The following is a 13,956-nucleotide window of genomic DNA, read 5'->3' as shown; positions in this document are numbered from 1 at the left end:
GGAGACAAGGTCTTTACAGAGATAATCAAGTTAAAAAGATAAGTCCATTAAGGTGATGTTGTGGGTTCGATTGTGCTTCTCACCCCACCCATCTCATATGTGGAAGCAGTAATTCTGAACAGTAATTCAGAATGTGACTGTATTTGAGGATAAGGTTTTTACAGAGGTGATTAAGTTTCAATGAGGTCGTTAGTGTGGGCTCTGGTCTAATTTGACTAGAGTCCTTTTGAGAGGAAATCTGAATACGCAGAGACACCAGGATGCACAGGCACAAAGGAAAGACCATGTGTGAACAGGGTGAGAAGGCGACCTTCTGCAAGCCGAGACCAGAGGCCTCAGAAGAATCACACCTGCCTACACCATGATCTTGAACTTCTAGCCTCCAGAACCATGAGACAGTAAATTTCAATATTTTCAACCATCCAATTTGTGGCCCTTTGCTTTGGCAGCCCCAGCAAACCAAGACACTTTGGCAACCCTTTATTAATAACCCTTTATTAATAGTTCTTGTGGACACACTGAATCATAGACTATCACCTCTGGATGGAACCTCACCAGTTCACCATTTTGTTTGTTTGTTTTTTCAATATTAGGGATTGAACCCAGGGGCTCTCTAACACTGAGCTACATCCTCAGCCTTTTCTTTTCTTTTTTTTTTATTCTGAGACAGGGTCTTGCAAAGTTGTCCAGGCTAGACTTTAACTTGAGACCCCCAGTAGCTTGGATTACAGGTGGTGCTACCATGTCTGGCTAACTTGGTTAAATCATTGTTAAACCACAGTGAGAAGCATGAAAAGAGTTCTCCCCCATTTTGGGGAGGGTGGGGTGTTTTGTCTTTCATTAGACTATTATAACCAGAGAGGCCTATGCTGGGGTAATGGCTACTTCTCCCTCACAACCAAAAATACCTTTTAATTATGGCATATATGGCATTTTAAGTGCATTCTCTCTTCCACTAATAACTGTGAGGACTCCAGGATCAGACCACCCCGGTCCTTCACTTTTGTGTGTGATCTCACTTAACCTTTTAAGTTTTGGTCTGTGAAGTGAACATAGTTATACTACCTATATTATCTGATTGCTGTAAAAATAGTAAGCAGTTAAGACCGGTTAGTAGTTATTATTTATAGATGAAGAATTCTAAGGGAGGTTGAATGATTTACCCTTGTAAGCAGGAAGGACAGCATCAGATGGGGGCCCTCTGGAAACATGCCCTACAAAGTTCCCACTATGCAACTCTGTGCTTAGTCCTGCAAGTGTGTTCTGAATGACCGTAATAAGGGAGAGAGATCTGGGCTGGGAGAATAGCCTCTGAATATGATTTGTATGCAAACAGTCAGACACATCTAACAGGTGGACAGATGATTGACACCTGTCATGAAATGGCTGGGAGAGGCAACGTTCACTGTACTGGGTTCACCAAAGAACTCTCAGGTGCATACCAGACAGCAGCAATTCTTTCCCCAGTAATTCATCTAAGAATGCTCGAGGGGAGTCTCTGTTGTAGGAAGTGCTATGTTGAGGGCATAAGTAACTAGATTTCCCTTTTCCCCATCACTGGTCATCTGGGAAAGACCTCTGCATAGACAGCAAGTCTGTTGTGGGCAGGTGTCTCCTTAGAATGACTCTTGTTTCCCCCCAGTGAATGCAGAGGAGAGAATGTCAGGGGTAAGCTATGCCTCACAGAGCAGTACTCTGTTCCTTCTGTCCCTGAATCTGCCTGAGGCAGGGATGCAGGATCTTTAGTGGAAAGTGACAAGAGTTCTATCCTGCTCCTAAGGGGTTAGGTACACTTAATTAGTTCTTTCTTCCAAAATAATTCTTTTTTTCTACAAAAAGATCCATCAAAAGATCTAGGTTTAGGTGCTAACTCCACTATCTACAGGTTGAAGAAACTTGAGGTGGGTACTTAAATGCTATGATCTTCAAGCACCCATCTGCCCCGGTTATTGTAAGGGCCTAAGAAGATTAATCAGATGAAAGTGTTTTGCCAATAATATAATGCTATGCAATTTATTGATAGTTCCCAAATTTCACATTCCAGACCTTAGTTAGTCCCACTTTTTTTCTGATTCCCATGGCCTTCTAACCTGCTGTGAGAGTCTTCATTCTTTCCATAAAATGAGGCCTTCTAATGTATACTGTGTTTCATTATTTGAGCAAATGTTTCATATTTGATCTTGACAATGCATTGCTAAAGAATAGAGATCATGTATCTATTCCCACTTTTCTATAGCATAGGTGATCAATAAACACTTATTGATGGTGTAGAACTGTCCCATCATTAGTAGGACATGGGCTTGGGATTTGGACCTGCCACCTTACATTCCCTAAACCATCCTTGTAGGTTGAACCCAGGACAGGAGGCAGAGAGAAAGGATTTCACATGGGAGACCGGGGTTCTGTGTCTGGCTTCATCTTTTCTCATTGGTTTCCTCAACTGTGGTAATAATGTCACCCTGGTTAACATGGCAGCATGTTCACTGAATGCACAGCGGAGAATTTGCAAGCTATAAAGAAAATATAAAGTCCTGTTGTAACTGGCCCAGTTAGGGACTGAGCCCACATTCATTAATGTGGCACCCTGGCTGCCACCAGCGTACTCACCCGAGGACTTGAAACCGCACCTATGCCCTGGACTGAAGGCCTGGGAGCTGTTGCTGACAGGGTTGCTTGCAGTGCAGAGGTAGACATTGTCAGCATGCTGCGGACCAAGGGTAAGGTACAGGAGGTGGGAGCTGTTGGCTGAGCTCAGCAGGTGGGTGCCCTCCTCATTCCAGGTGTAAGTCACGTGGTCCCCCTTCTCCACTGTGCAGGAGAGTATCAAGCTGCATGTCCCATTGTCTTTCTCTTGAGTTGAGTTTAACACTTTAATTTCTGGAGTGGAGACCTGCTCTGTCAGGTGGAGGAGGAAGAAGGGAGCCATCACTGAAATGAAATCCTTGGAATTCTCTCTTGACATTTTTGTTAAAACAAAGTATAGCTAAATGACATGTTTCTCACCCTCTCTGATGGGACTTCAGTATGATTTATCTCTCGTGGCAATGATTATTTTGTATTATCTCTCTTGAGATAGAGTGGAGAAGAATGTGTGTGGGCAATACTGTTAGGCCTTCACTTGCCCTTCCTGGCTGGTGTTCTCTCTCTCTCTCTCTCTCTCTCTTTTCTTGGGGATTGAACCCAGAGGTTTACCACTGAGCTACATCCCCAGTCCTTTTTATTCATTTATTTTTTTGAGACAGAGTCTTGCTTAGTTGCTGATGCTGGCCTTGAAATTGCAATCCTCCTGCCTCAGCCTCCTGAGTCACCATGCCCAGCTCTTCCTGATGTTCTTGGTCTAGAATGTTCTCCTGTATCAGGGAGTTTGCCATCAACTAATCACTCATGGGTTTTAATTTAAGTATGACCTCCTAGACATAAAAGCACTAGTGTTTAGTGGTAGGATTTCATCTTCTGAGGTGGCCAGAGGTGGGAGGACAAGTGTTTCTGTGTGTCTTAAGGTAGGGATAGGTTCTCAATCACAGCTGTAGTCTCCATCAATCTATCCCACACTATTGTCATGAAGAAACAGGCAAGGCCAAAGGGAAAGTCTTATTTATTTGTAACTACTATAAGACAAGGATAGTTCTATGGTTTCACATCCATCATCCTCTTTAATCTTCTCAACAATTCTAACTCAAGGGCCAGGCATGGTGGCACATACCCTTAATTCCAGTAACTTGGGAGGCTGAGGCAGATGGATTGAAAGTTTGAGGCCAGCCTTAGCAACTTAACAAAACCTTGTCTCAAAATAAAAAAAAAATAAAAAAGACTGAGGATGTAGCTCAGTGGAACAACCCCAAGGTTTAATCTCCAGGATGGTGAAAGAAAAAAAAAATATAAATAAGTATATGTGCATATATAACCTGAGTTACAATTATTTCAATTTTATAGATGAGAAGACTGAGCCCCAGAGAAATGAGATGTTTTACATAATATTGCACAGCTTCCGGGAGGCCAAGCTAAGCTAAGGTCTTATCTCCAAAGTCCAGCCTCTTTCTTTGACTTGAGAAGAAGACCAGGGGTACAGAGACCACATTTTCCTACGTAAGAATTTGATCACAGAATGGGCCAAAGGCAGTAAACATAGAGGAACAAAAAGACAGTATAGGTGACATGTACATTGTTTTGACGCATTATGCGTGGCCTCCATGCTCACAGGAACCTTGCTCCAGAGTCACTCTTGGAGTGGCCAGGACTCCTGGGTACCTGGTCGAGGGCTCTGGGAATTCTGTATGCCCTGTTTTCAGAAAAGGGAAAGAGGAGGTCCGGGTTTGGTTGGGGTCAGTGGTGGAGAGGGTACCTAGATACCCAGCATTTCTTTGAATGCTGGGTAAGTGGAGCTCCCTGTTCCATCTTCAGAGATAAGGAAGTTACTTCGAAGAAGCAGGAAAGCCCCAGATGACTGTTGGGATTTTTGGGAATTCAGGTGAGCCTCTGGTTCTAAGCAATACAAACTTTGGGTGCATTCAAGAGGGTTGGTAGTTAAAGAGGCTAAAATAATCCCCGACCTTGGCTTTACGTGAACCTAAGTTCTAGTTTAAATTCTGCAACTAAGTGACATTAGAACCAGAAAAGCAAAAAAAAAAAAAAAAAAAAAAAAAAAAGTGCTTCTTTCATTATGTAGGTGTGATCCAGGGCACAGGGCTTAGAGAGCAGAATGTGGGCGGAATTTCAGCTCTATCAAGAACCCACGCTGCAGTGAGCCACCTACACAGACGTGTGTAAGCATGTGCAAACCACTTCTCTGGTCAGGTTGGACCAGTGGCATTCAAACTTTTGAAAAATCAGGAAAAATTCTTTCTTTAAATAAAATCTTATTTGCAAACCCAGAGTCTTGGGGGTGCAACCCCTCCAGTCCACAGGCAGTGGGGCCCCTTTCCATTGGAAATGGGTCAAAGTGGCTAAGGCCAACCAGCAACACCAACATACAATTTGGAGAAAAAAAGGTGTCACTTCTAAAAGCACTTCCATGAAGCACAGTTTAAATACCCCTCGGACTGGATGATCTTTCCAGTTGCTCCCAATTCTGAATACCCTTCCCCAAATTCTTGGGCCGGGGACCATCTTCCCATCATTACCATAAAGCTCCAGCTGCACACAAAATTGCCGGACTGATATGTTTTCCTCCAGGCTCATAAAGTACCATCCCTCGCTGTCATTCTTGCTGCCCAAGATCACCAGGCTCAGGTTTTCCAGGTGGAACTGATAGCCATCCTCCAGGTAACTTGGAGAGCCCTTTTCAGATGGATCGAGAGATACTATTTTCTTCTTGATGCTGCTTTCTGGTGACTCAGCCTTGGTGACAAGAATATGAATGCTTTTGTTCATGCTTTTATTTATCCGTTCACTTGTCAGGGGCAGCACCACGTCACTTCCCAACCGCCAGAGAATCTTTGGGCAGTTCATCACGCCCCCACCTGTGAAAGGGAGAAGAGAGTCCCTTAAGATGAGGGCTTTTGAGAACTGCATCATATTGTGGATCAGGAATGACAGGCTGAGGTTCTCCCCACTCCTCTCGAGCTATCCCTGGGGTTGCAAGGACTTTAGTGGTCTACAAAGACTGCCATGAGGAACCCCACTATCCTATTAATATTTCAAAAATCTCAGTGGAAATTTTTTTTTGTAATGAGAATTGAACCCTGTGGCACTCTACCACTGACCTACATCCTCATCCCTTTTAATTTTTTTTTTTAAATTTTTATTTTGAGAGAGGGTCTCACTAAGTTGCTGAGAATGGCCTCAGTTGGGTGATTCTCCTGCCTCAGTCTCCCCAGTTGCTGGGATTACAGATGTGCACCACTGTGCCTGGCTCAATGGAAATCTTAAAATGACTTACAATAGAATTGTATTAACTAACAGTATCAATTTAGATTTTACAGTTAAGGTACTTAAACCAGAAATAAGGCAAATGACTTCCCTGAAGTCACATTAGTAAGGAACTAGAATCCAGGTCTGCTCGTTTCTCTACCAGAATTCTCAATGCCATTGGGTAGGTAGGATGAACAGTGGCAGCACTGAAAGTGGTTCTGAGCTCATGAACCCAAGAAACCAGAGTACAGAGGCATCAGGACAAGTGACAAGGAAGACCGAAAAAATCGGAGAGACTCAGAATTAGGGAGATGGTGAGTCCAGAGTCCAAACTGGAATCCTAGCTCTCCAAAAATCCCTGAGATAATTAATAAAGCTGAGGAAGGAGATATTATTTTATTCTCTTTTTCAAAAAAGCTGAGCCAACAACAAAAGAAAACACACACACACACACAAAACCAAAAACCTTTCAAACCACGGTAAGGGAGGGATTCTACTGCTGGTTATTTAACACCTCCTCTCTGCTCAAACCCACAAACTGTCTTTCTCCCTCCTCTCTCACCTGATGACCTTGTTTTCTACTTTACTGGGCAAAAAGATGACCAAAAAAAAAAAAAAAAGAACTTCCATTTATTAGCATCCCCAAATCAACCTTCCCACCTGGATGGATGATCTGCGTTCCTGATGAGACTTACCCCCCAGAGCTCTCACTTATGTGAAGGCTTTCTCTCCTGGAAGTGCTGCACTGACTGCATTATCATTTGTCTCCTGAGTTATTTCCTCCCGTGGACAACAGGCAAACATGTAATTTCCCTCATCTTAAAACTTCCTTCTCTAATCCCAAGTCCAGACCCAACTATTTCCTCATTTCTCTCTTTTCCTTTATAAAAAGGTCCTTTTTGTGTGTTTACACCTTCCCTTCCCATTTTCCTGACCCATTTTTTTTTTCCTTCTACCTGCTCCTACTACTCACTGGAACCACCTTTGTCGAGGTCACTGTCAACGGCAGGAAACCAAGTCAATTCTCCTTTATCTTCCCTTGGTTCTCAGGAGCACTTGAAAGAGTTCATGGCTCCTTCCTTGAAAATACTATCTTCTTTTGGTCCCTGAACCACCACTTTCTATGACTTCTCTTGTATTTCATTGGTTTACCATTCTCAGTTTCCTTGGTGGGAATCTTCTGCTCATCCAGACTTCTAAGTATTGAAGTGTCCCAGGACTCAGACCTCAGACTTCTCTATCTACACTCATCCAGTTTCTCATTCAGCTCCCTAGTCTGGCATATTTCTGCAAGGCTTGCAGAGTTGCCCTTTCCAGCCCAGGCCCTCTCTGTGCTCTTCACTACCTACACAGATCAGCACGTGGAGTCGGAAGGCAACTAAAACACAGCACACATCCTCCTGATTCCAAAGCTGCTTCTGCAAACACTGTTATTCACTCAATTTCTCAGACAAAACAATGGAATGATCTTTGATTCCTTTTTTTCTCTCCCACTCCACATTTAGTTGAATAGAAAATCCTATTGGCTCTAACTTCAGAAGAAGTCTGACATCTGAGGACTTCATACCTTCTCCATCCCTACCGCCATCATCACAGACTAGGTACTGCTATTATCTTCCAACTCCTCTCCATAATGGACAACAGGTCCATTTCATCTCTTTCTCCTTTTTTCAAACTTCAGAGCTTTCTAGCACTCATAGAATGAAGTTCACAGTCCTTGACTGACACAGCTTCAAAGACTCTGCATACCTGGTCCCTGGTACTGCTCTATTTCCATTTCCTGCCCCCTGTCTCATTCTCACGACACTATGGCTCATATGTTCCTTAAACTTGCCAAGAATATGTCTTTTGTTGTTTCTCTCTGAAAATCTCTCCCATGTGCGCCTGGATAGTTCATTTCCTCACTTTATTTTAGAATGTTTATTTGTTTTGGTACTCAGGGTCATTTTACCACTGAGCTATATCCCCAGCCCAATTTATTTTATTTTTTGAGATATGGTCACTAAGTTCTCAGGTTAACTTCAAGCTTGGAATCTTCCTGTCTCAGCCTCCTGAATTAATGGGATGATAAGAATACACCACAACACACTTGGCTCTCTTAAGTTCTTACTAAAAAAATTATCTCCTGTGACTATGTATCAAAAAACAGCCCTCTCATTGCTCTTATCACTACTTGATGTTATATGTTTATTTTGTCTCCCCCACTTAAATGTAGTTCCCTCCAGAGGAAGAACTTAGGGCCACTATTTTGGCCCTATGATCTACACAGTGCCAGGCACACAGTAGGTTTTTAATAAATATCTGTTTGATTTATGAATGTTTAAAACCACACTGCCTGACTAATCTCTTAATTAGCTTCACCTAACATGTATGTAACTGAATTTAACTAGAGGCTAGTGTTCATAAAAGAAGCCCGTGACTCAGAGAGAGCACAGATTGCTGTATTTGATAAAATTAAACTGTCTGCTTCAGTAATGTGTCTACCTAGAAGAGACCCCTCCACAACCGGCTGTGGTTAAGATGAGCTGTTGGAAAATTGGGCAAACTGATCAAAATATTCTTGGTACCAAAATGCTCTGAAATTGTCACACTGTCTAGCAAAGGGCCCACCTAATATCACTAGAGATCAGTGATTGTGAAAAAAAGAAATGGCGGGCCACCTGGGCTAAAACCAGAATTAGCGTGGTTTAGATGCATAATTGTTAATGAGAGGCAATTAGACATTTGTTCTTTTACATATTGCTAATATATTCATCCTTGAAACAGTGCTCACCCCTTTGCTGGATTAGATGAAGAAGGTTATTGTTAGGTTCTTGTTTTTATGGATACATTGGGAAGCATGCGGCTACACTTAGGAATGTCTGACTGTCCAGAAAATGTGTCCTCTCTGGTGGTCACACACCTCACTTGTAGAATAGTACCAGAGAGAGAGAGTCCTCTCTTGAGTTCTGATACTTGAGAGTAATCCATGCAAGTACGGACCCCCTGAATTTGTGTACAAAAAGTTGCACAGATAAATATATGTACATTTTTCCAAGAGTACTTCTATATATATGCTGTGTCTCAAAGGTATCTGAGATTTTAAAAAATTAAAATCCCTGTTGATTTTTAATAACTTCTGTGAGTGCCTTATAAGTACACCTAGTAGAATAATGTATAATTCTAGTATATAAAAGAATAATGTATAGTATATAGTGGAATTTATTGTCACATATTTGTCCATACATAATATGTTTTGGTCGATTTCATACTGTTTATCTCTTTAGATCAATTGTGATATGGAGCAAAAGGGAATAAGAGTTATTGTTAGTCTAAAACCATCACCCTTCATCCCCCCAAATGTCTCCAATGCACCCCTTCCTCCCATCTAACCCCGTGGACTCTGGATGAGGGAAGGGAGAAAGAAAAGGGCAGGTGCAGATGATAGGACAGGCTGGGTGGCTTACATACATGGGAATGGAATCAAAACTTGGCCAGGAAGAGACCTCAACACCTCACCACCCACGTAAAGAGCGATGACATAACTCCTGCACCTGTGAGTGGCCAGGTCCGGAGGGGGTGCTTGAGATCATCCCCACCCAAGCACAAGTGGAAAAATGAGTGGAGCTTTAAAGTGGTTCCTAAAGCCCTTCAAGTGGCGTCCCTGCTCCTGGAACATCCTCTTGCCTGATGAGTGAGTGTTTTCCAGTGGGTCTGTGATTCAGTCAACCCCTGTTTACTGCAAGGGTCGGGAGGAAACATTTGCAGTTGTTTACACCAACTCACTTTCCTTCATGGGTAATTCTACTGCAGAAGTACGGTGATTCACATGGACCCATGAAGACTGGCCTGAATGGAATCTGTAGGATTCAGCAACCCTTTCACAAGATGGGATTCTACCTGATGATAACTCGGGGGGGGGGGGTGAGGGAGGGCTGGCCCTGATACCTCACATGTTCTTTGAACACCTTTCTATAGCATTTGGTGGTAGTGGGGGTTGGGTAGAGAAGAAACAGGACCCATTGGCCCTCCCAGTTCTTATGTTAAGTTTAGGCCTAGAAAGAAAAGATGAATTATCTAAGGTTGCTCTTTAAACAAGTATTAGTAGAATTCTATTCCTGATCCCTGATGAAAGAGGTTTTTTGTTTGTTTGTTTTTGGTACAGGGCATTGATCCCAGGGGTACTTTACTACTGAGTTATATTCCCAGACCTTTTTATTTTTTATTTTGAGACAGGCTCTCACTAAATTGTCCAGGTAGAGCTTGAATTTAGAATCCTCCTGCCTCAGGCTCCTGAGTTGGGATGTCATTCTTACTCAATTATAAGCTTCTAAGAGTAGGGGCTGTGTCTGTTTAACCCCCACCTTGGACACATCAGAAGCTCAGGGAATCCTTACTGCCTAGGTAAATCAATAAAATGGAATAGAATGAATGATTGAACAAATGGGAAGATGGACTCCAAGTTCTCCTCTCTTCACAATCAGAGTGCTTTATCTCTGTAACACCCTTAACAGATATTGTATAGGGGAAATGATGGAGACCCTTGTCCCCACTTGGCAGGTGAAGAGGTGGCACGTGTCTTAGCTGTGAATCCTAGGTTTCAGGTAGAGCGGGTGACTTGCCATTTCCCCAAGCAACCAAATCCTTTAATTTCACATTTGCACCTCCATCTAGAATTATCTTTTTCAAGTTCCATAAAAATCCAACCTACCAGACCCAGATATTTGAAAAACAACAACAACAACAACAACAAAACCACACACAAGAAACTGGTAACAATGGTTGTCCCCAGCCAGAGGAATGGAAGGGAGGTTAGTCCACTCTTTGCCCTTTTGTATTGTTGAAATTTTATAGATGCATATGCAACACCCTTCCAAAAAATTAGGGCACAAAAAACGTTTAATGAAAATTTGCACAATAAAAAAAAATTTCTATCCACTGTCCAAATTTCAGATCCAATACTTTCTCCATGCTGCCTAATTTTATCATGGGACCCTGGATACAAATTTTAGCTTTCTTCCCACTCCCCAAACATAGGCTTATGACCCAATTTCACTCATTGAGACCTTGAGTTAGGCTATATTAACACAGAGAAATTGTTCAACTACCCTGTGACTCTCTTTCCTCATTTATGAAGTTGTAATGATGACAATAGTAATAGAAACCTCATAGGTTGATGTAAGAATTAAATAAATGACTGATACACAAAGCACTTAGAATGTGCCCAGTATTTAGCAAATATACAATAAAACTGTGATTCATTCAACACACGTCTACAGACAGGCTCTGACATACCAGACACTGTGGCAGGGGCTAAGAAGAGGCTGTGGCTGTTCCTTTTGCCTCCCTACACCTTGAACTGTGCCTATAATATCTTGTGTTCTTAATAGATTGTTGCTGAATGGAATCATCCAAAATCAATTTACAGATAAAACCAAATAGCCCCAATGTTCTGATTTCTAGTCCAAGAGACAGCGAAGGGGAGGAAATCATGCAGTATTGAAGTTTTTGAGAACTAGAAGTGCCTCTATCAACATCCTGAGGTAGATTGGGCCAATGAACAATCAAGTGGGGATAAATTCTAGACAGGCTTTTGTCCCTCACCTCTCACCTCATGTATATGAAGAGAGTAGGGAGGCCCTGAATGGAGAAATAAAAAAATCTCATTGGGGTAGGTTCATCAATCATAACAAATGTACCACCCTAGTGAGGGATGTTGGCTATGCATACATGGGGGCAGGGGGACATGAGAACCCTATAACTTCCACTCAACTTTGCTAAAACTTCTCTAAAAAACAAATCAACCATTTCACCAGAACTTCAACCTTTTTTTTTTATTTTTAAAAGAATCTTATGGGGGAAATGGAAAATTCACTTTGTTGAGGGAAGGGAACATGTGGACTTTTTCAATTTTTATGATTCTGACTGGGAATTGGAAATGGAGCTGAATAGAAGTGGGGAGGGGAGTGGGTACTGATTTTAGAAGAATCAAGCTTCTTGGTTGAGTAAATCTGTTCATGACTGACCTGTCCCATTTGCACACCATTTCCTTCTGGGTTTTATTGGGGCTTCACAAAAGGGTGTGAATTTAAAAATAAAAACACCCCAAAATTTTTTGAACAGATTTCTGATAATGGAATGCAAGGACGGAACAGCCACCCCTTGGGGAATGACTGCCCCGTGACCTCCAAAGCCTTAAGTGGAGCAGCTGACCTGAGCAAGACTGATCAGGAATCAAGCAAAACAAAGACATCAAAATCCATCCCACAATTTAGCCCCATTACTCCCTACAGTCACCAAAAAGTATGCTAAAAATTGGTGGGGTTCCAAATGGGGTGCAAGAAGAAAGGCTTGTGTCTCTTGCGGACCACTTTCCTCTCCTCTCATCAGGAAAGAAGAGCCATGAGCCTGCTGATTCTTAGAGATGGTGGGAAAACAGCTGAGAAAGGGCTTTTTTATCTGAGAGCCTGACAAGTGATAGATCCCATGCATGGCACCCCCACATCCCTGGCATATCTTGGGGCTTTTCCTGGAAAAGTCCATAATGGATTTGCGGTCTTGAAAACCCCAAGCTGAAACACCCTCGGCCTCAGGATTTCCCCCCTTCCCGAATGCCAACTCCACTCCAGGCTGCCTCCCACAGTCTAACCAAAGTCCCAAGGCACGTAGGCAGAGGGAGCCTCTCACCCCATTTACACAGATCGACATCCACTCCTGGCCTTTCTCTTTCTCAAATATCTTTTCGCATAGCCCTGGTTCTACTAAACAGAAAACAATAGCTTGTCTTGGCAGTAAGAGAACCAGAAAGGCTGGAGAAGAGCCCAGCTTCAAAAATTCTGCTGCCCAGCCCTACCCTACTGCAGAGACTCCTTTGATGTTAACCCTGAGGTTCCTGGTTTGTATTTCCCACATTCCGTAAACAGCTTTGAGCTCTAGAAATCCTGACTTCTCCCCCTCTTGCCACCTTGGAGCCTTCTCTTCCAAGAAGTAGCCACCAGTATGACCACACTGTGGTCACTATCTGTTCCCAGCCAAAGGCTTGGGATTTTCACTTCTCCTCTCTTTTCCCGCTATACACCTTATTTTTCATTGGACCCTATTTTGATTTGTCTGCTCATGCCTGTGACGGTCCCTTTGCAGGATGGGGATGTAGGACAGATCTTCTCCCAGAACTTCATCTGTCTAACTCAGTCCTGCTAGCCTGGGTTGTTTCCAGAAAGACACCCAGACAAAATCAACCATTCCACCAGAACTTTGACCTGAGCCTCCTACCCCCAGAGGGTGATTAGGAATCCAACAGGTGCCTTTGACTTAGAGCTTCGGAGGAAACGAGGATTGGTGGCAACTGAGCCTTGGGACCCAAGAGCCAAGGAACTCATAATGTTTCTTCCTCTTAAAAAGAGGCAGTTGAAACCCAGAGCCAATCCCTAAGGAAAAGGCAGCTAAACCACAGTCCTCACTCAGCCCCTGTGTCTTCTCTCCATCCATAAGGTTATGCTAGTCCCGGGCAGATAATCACAGGACCCAAACCCCCAGACAGACCAGCACTCACCTGTTGCGTAGCTCAGCTCAAAAGCCAGGGACAGAATTAGCAGGAGGCTCAAGGACAGGAGCCCCTTGGTATCCATCAGCTAGGGGGGGACAAAGGAAGGGGGCCTAGCCGGGAGCCCGGCAGTTGCTCAAGATGCCAGGGCAGAAACAGGCTCCGCGTCCGACAGTGCTGCTCTGCTCTCTAGTTTACGCATCAGGAACCAGGCAACTTCCTGTCTCACTGGGACTTTTTTCTGCCTGTTTCTCGAGGATTGCTCATCTCTGTGCAGGCTTTATATCACTGTGCCGTTCGTAAGAAGCACGTACAAGTCAGGCACTTTGATTACTGGAGCCAGGAAAGAGATTGTGAAGTCACTTTGGCCAAACCCTGGTTTGGGGTTGAAATGTGCTCCCCTCTCTCTTTTTTTTTTTTCCCTTCGCTGTTTCCAGGAAATGAGTGTCACAGCCTCTCTGAGCAGCTCTGGTAAACTCTTCTTAGAGTACCCTAGCCCTGAGTAATTTTGCCAGAATACCCCACAGATTTGATAGTTCAAACCTGAACTTACGTGACTGAACTTTGACGAGGTGATGTTTTCC

The 13,956-nt window shown here is 43.2% G+C and overlaps 1 protein-coding gene across 1 annotated transcript in view; it reads right to left on the bottom strand.

The window, feature by feature from the left end:
- The window catches only part of Slamf1 (signaling lymphocytic activation molecule family member 1), a 37,524-nt gene extending 23,789 nt beyond the window's left edge, over window positions 1-13,735 (bottom strand). The window contains exons 1-3 of the mRNA XM_015491998.2: window positions 13,382-13,735; window positions 5,121-5,459; window positions 2,608-2,895 (exon numbers count right to left, since the gene is read on the bottom strand). Of these exons, the coding sequence (XP_015347484.1) occupies window positions 2,608-2,895; window positions 5,121-5,459; window positions 13,382-13,457 (703 nt within the window). The 5' untranslated portion in view covers window positions 13,458-13,735. The remainder of the gene's footprint in view (window positions 1-2,607; window positions 2,896-5,120; window positions 5,460-13,381) is intronic.
- Between the last annotated feature and the right edge of the window lie 221 nt (window positions 13,736-13,956).

The sequence above is a fragment of the Marmota marmota genome, unplaced genomic scaffold, assembly GCF_001458135.2.
Source record: "Marmota marmota marmota unplaced genomic scaffold, marMar, whole genome shotgun sequence".
Lineage (NCBI taxonomy): Eukaryota > Metazoa > Chordata > Mammalia > Rodentia > Sciuridae > Marmota > Marmota marmota.
Note: the sequence above shows the minus strand (reverse complement) of the source record. Positions and strands in the feature narration are given on the sequence as shown.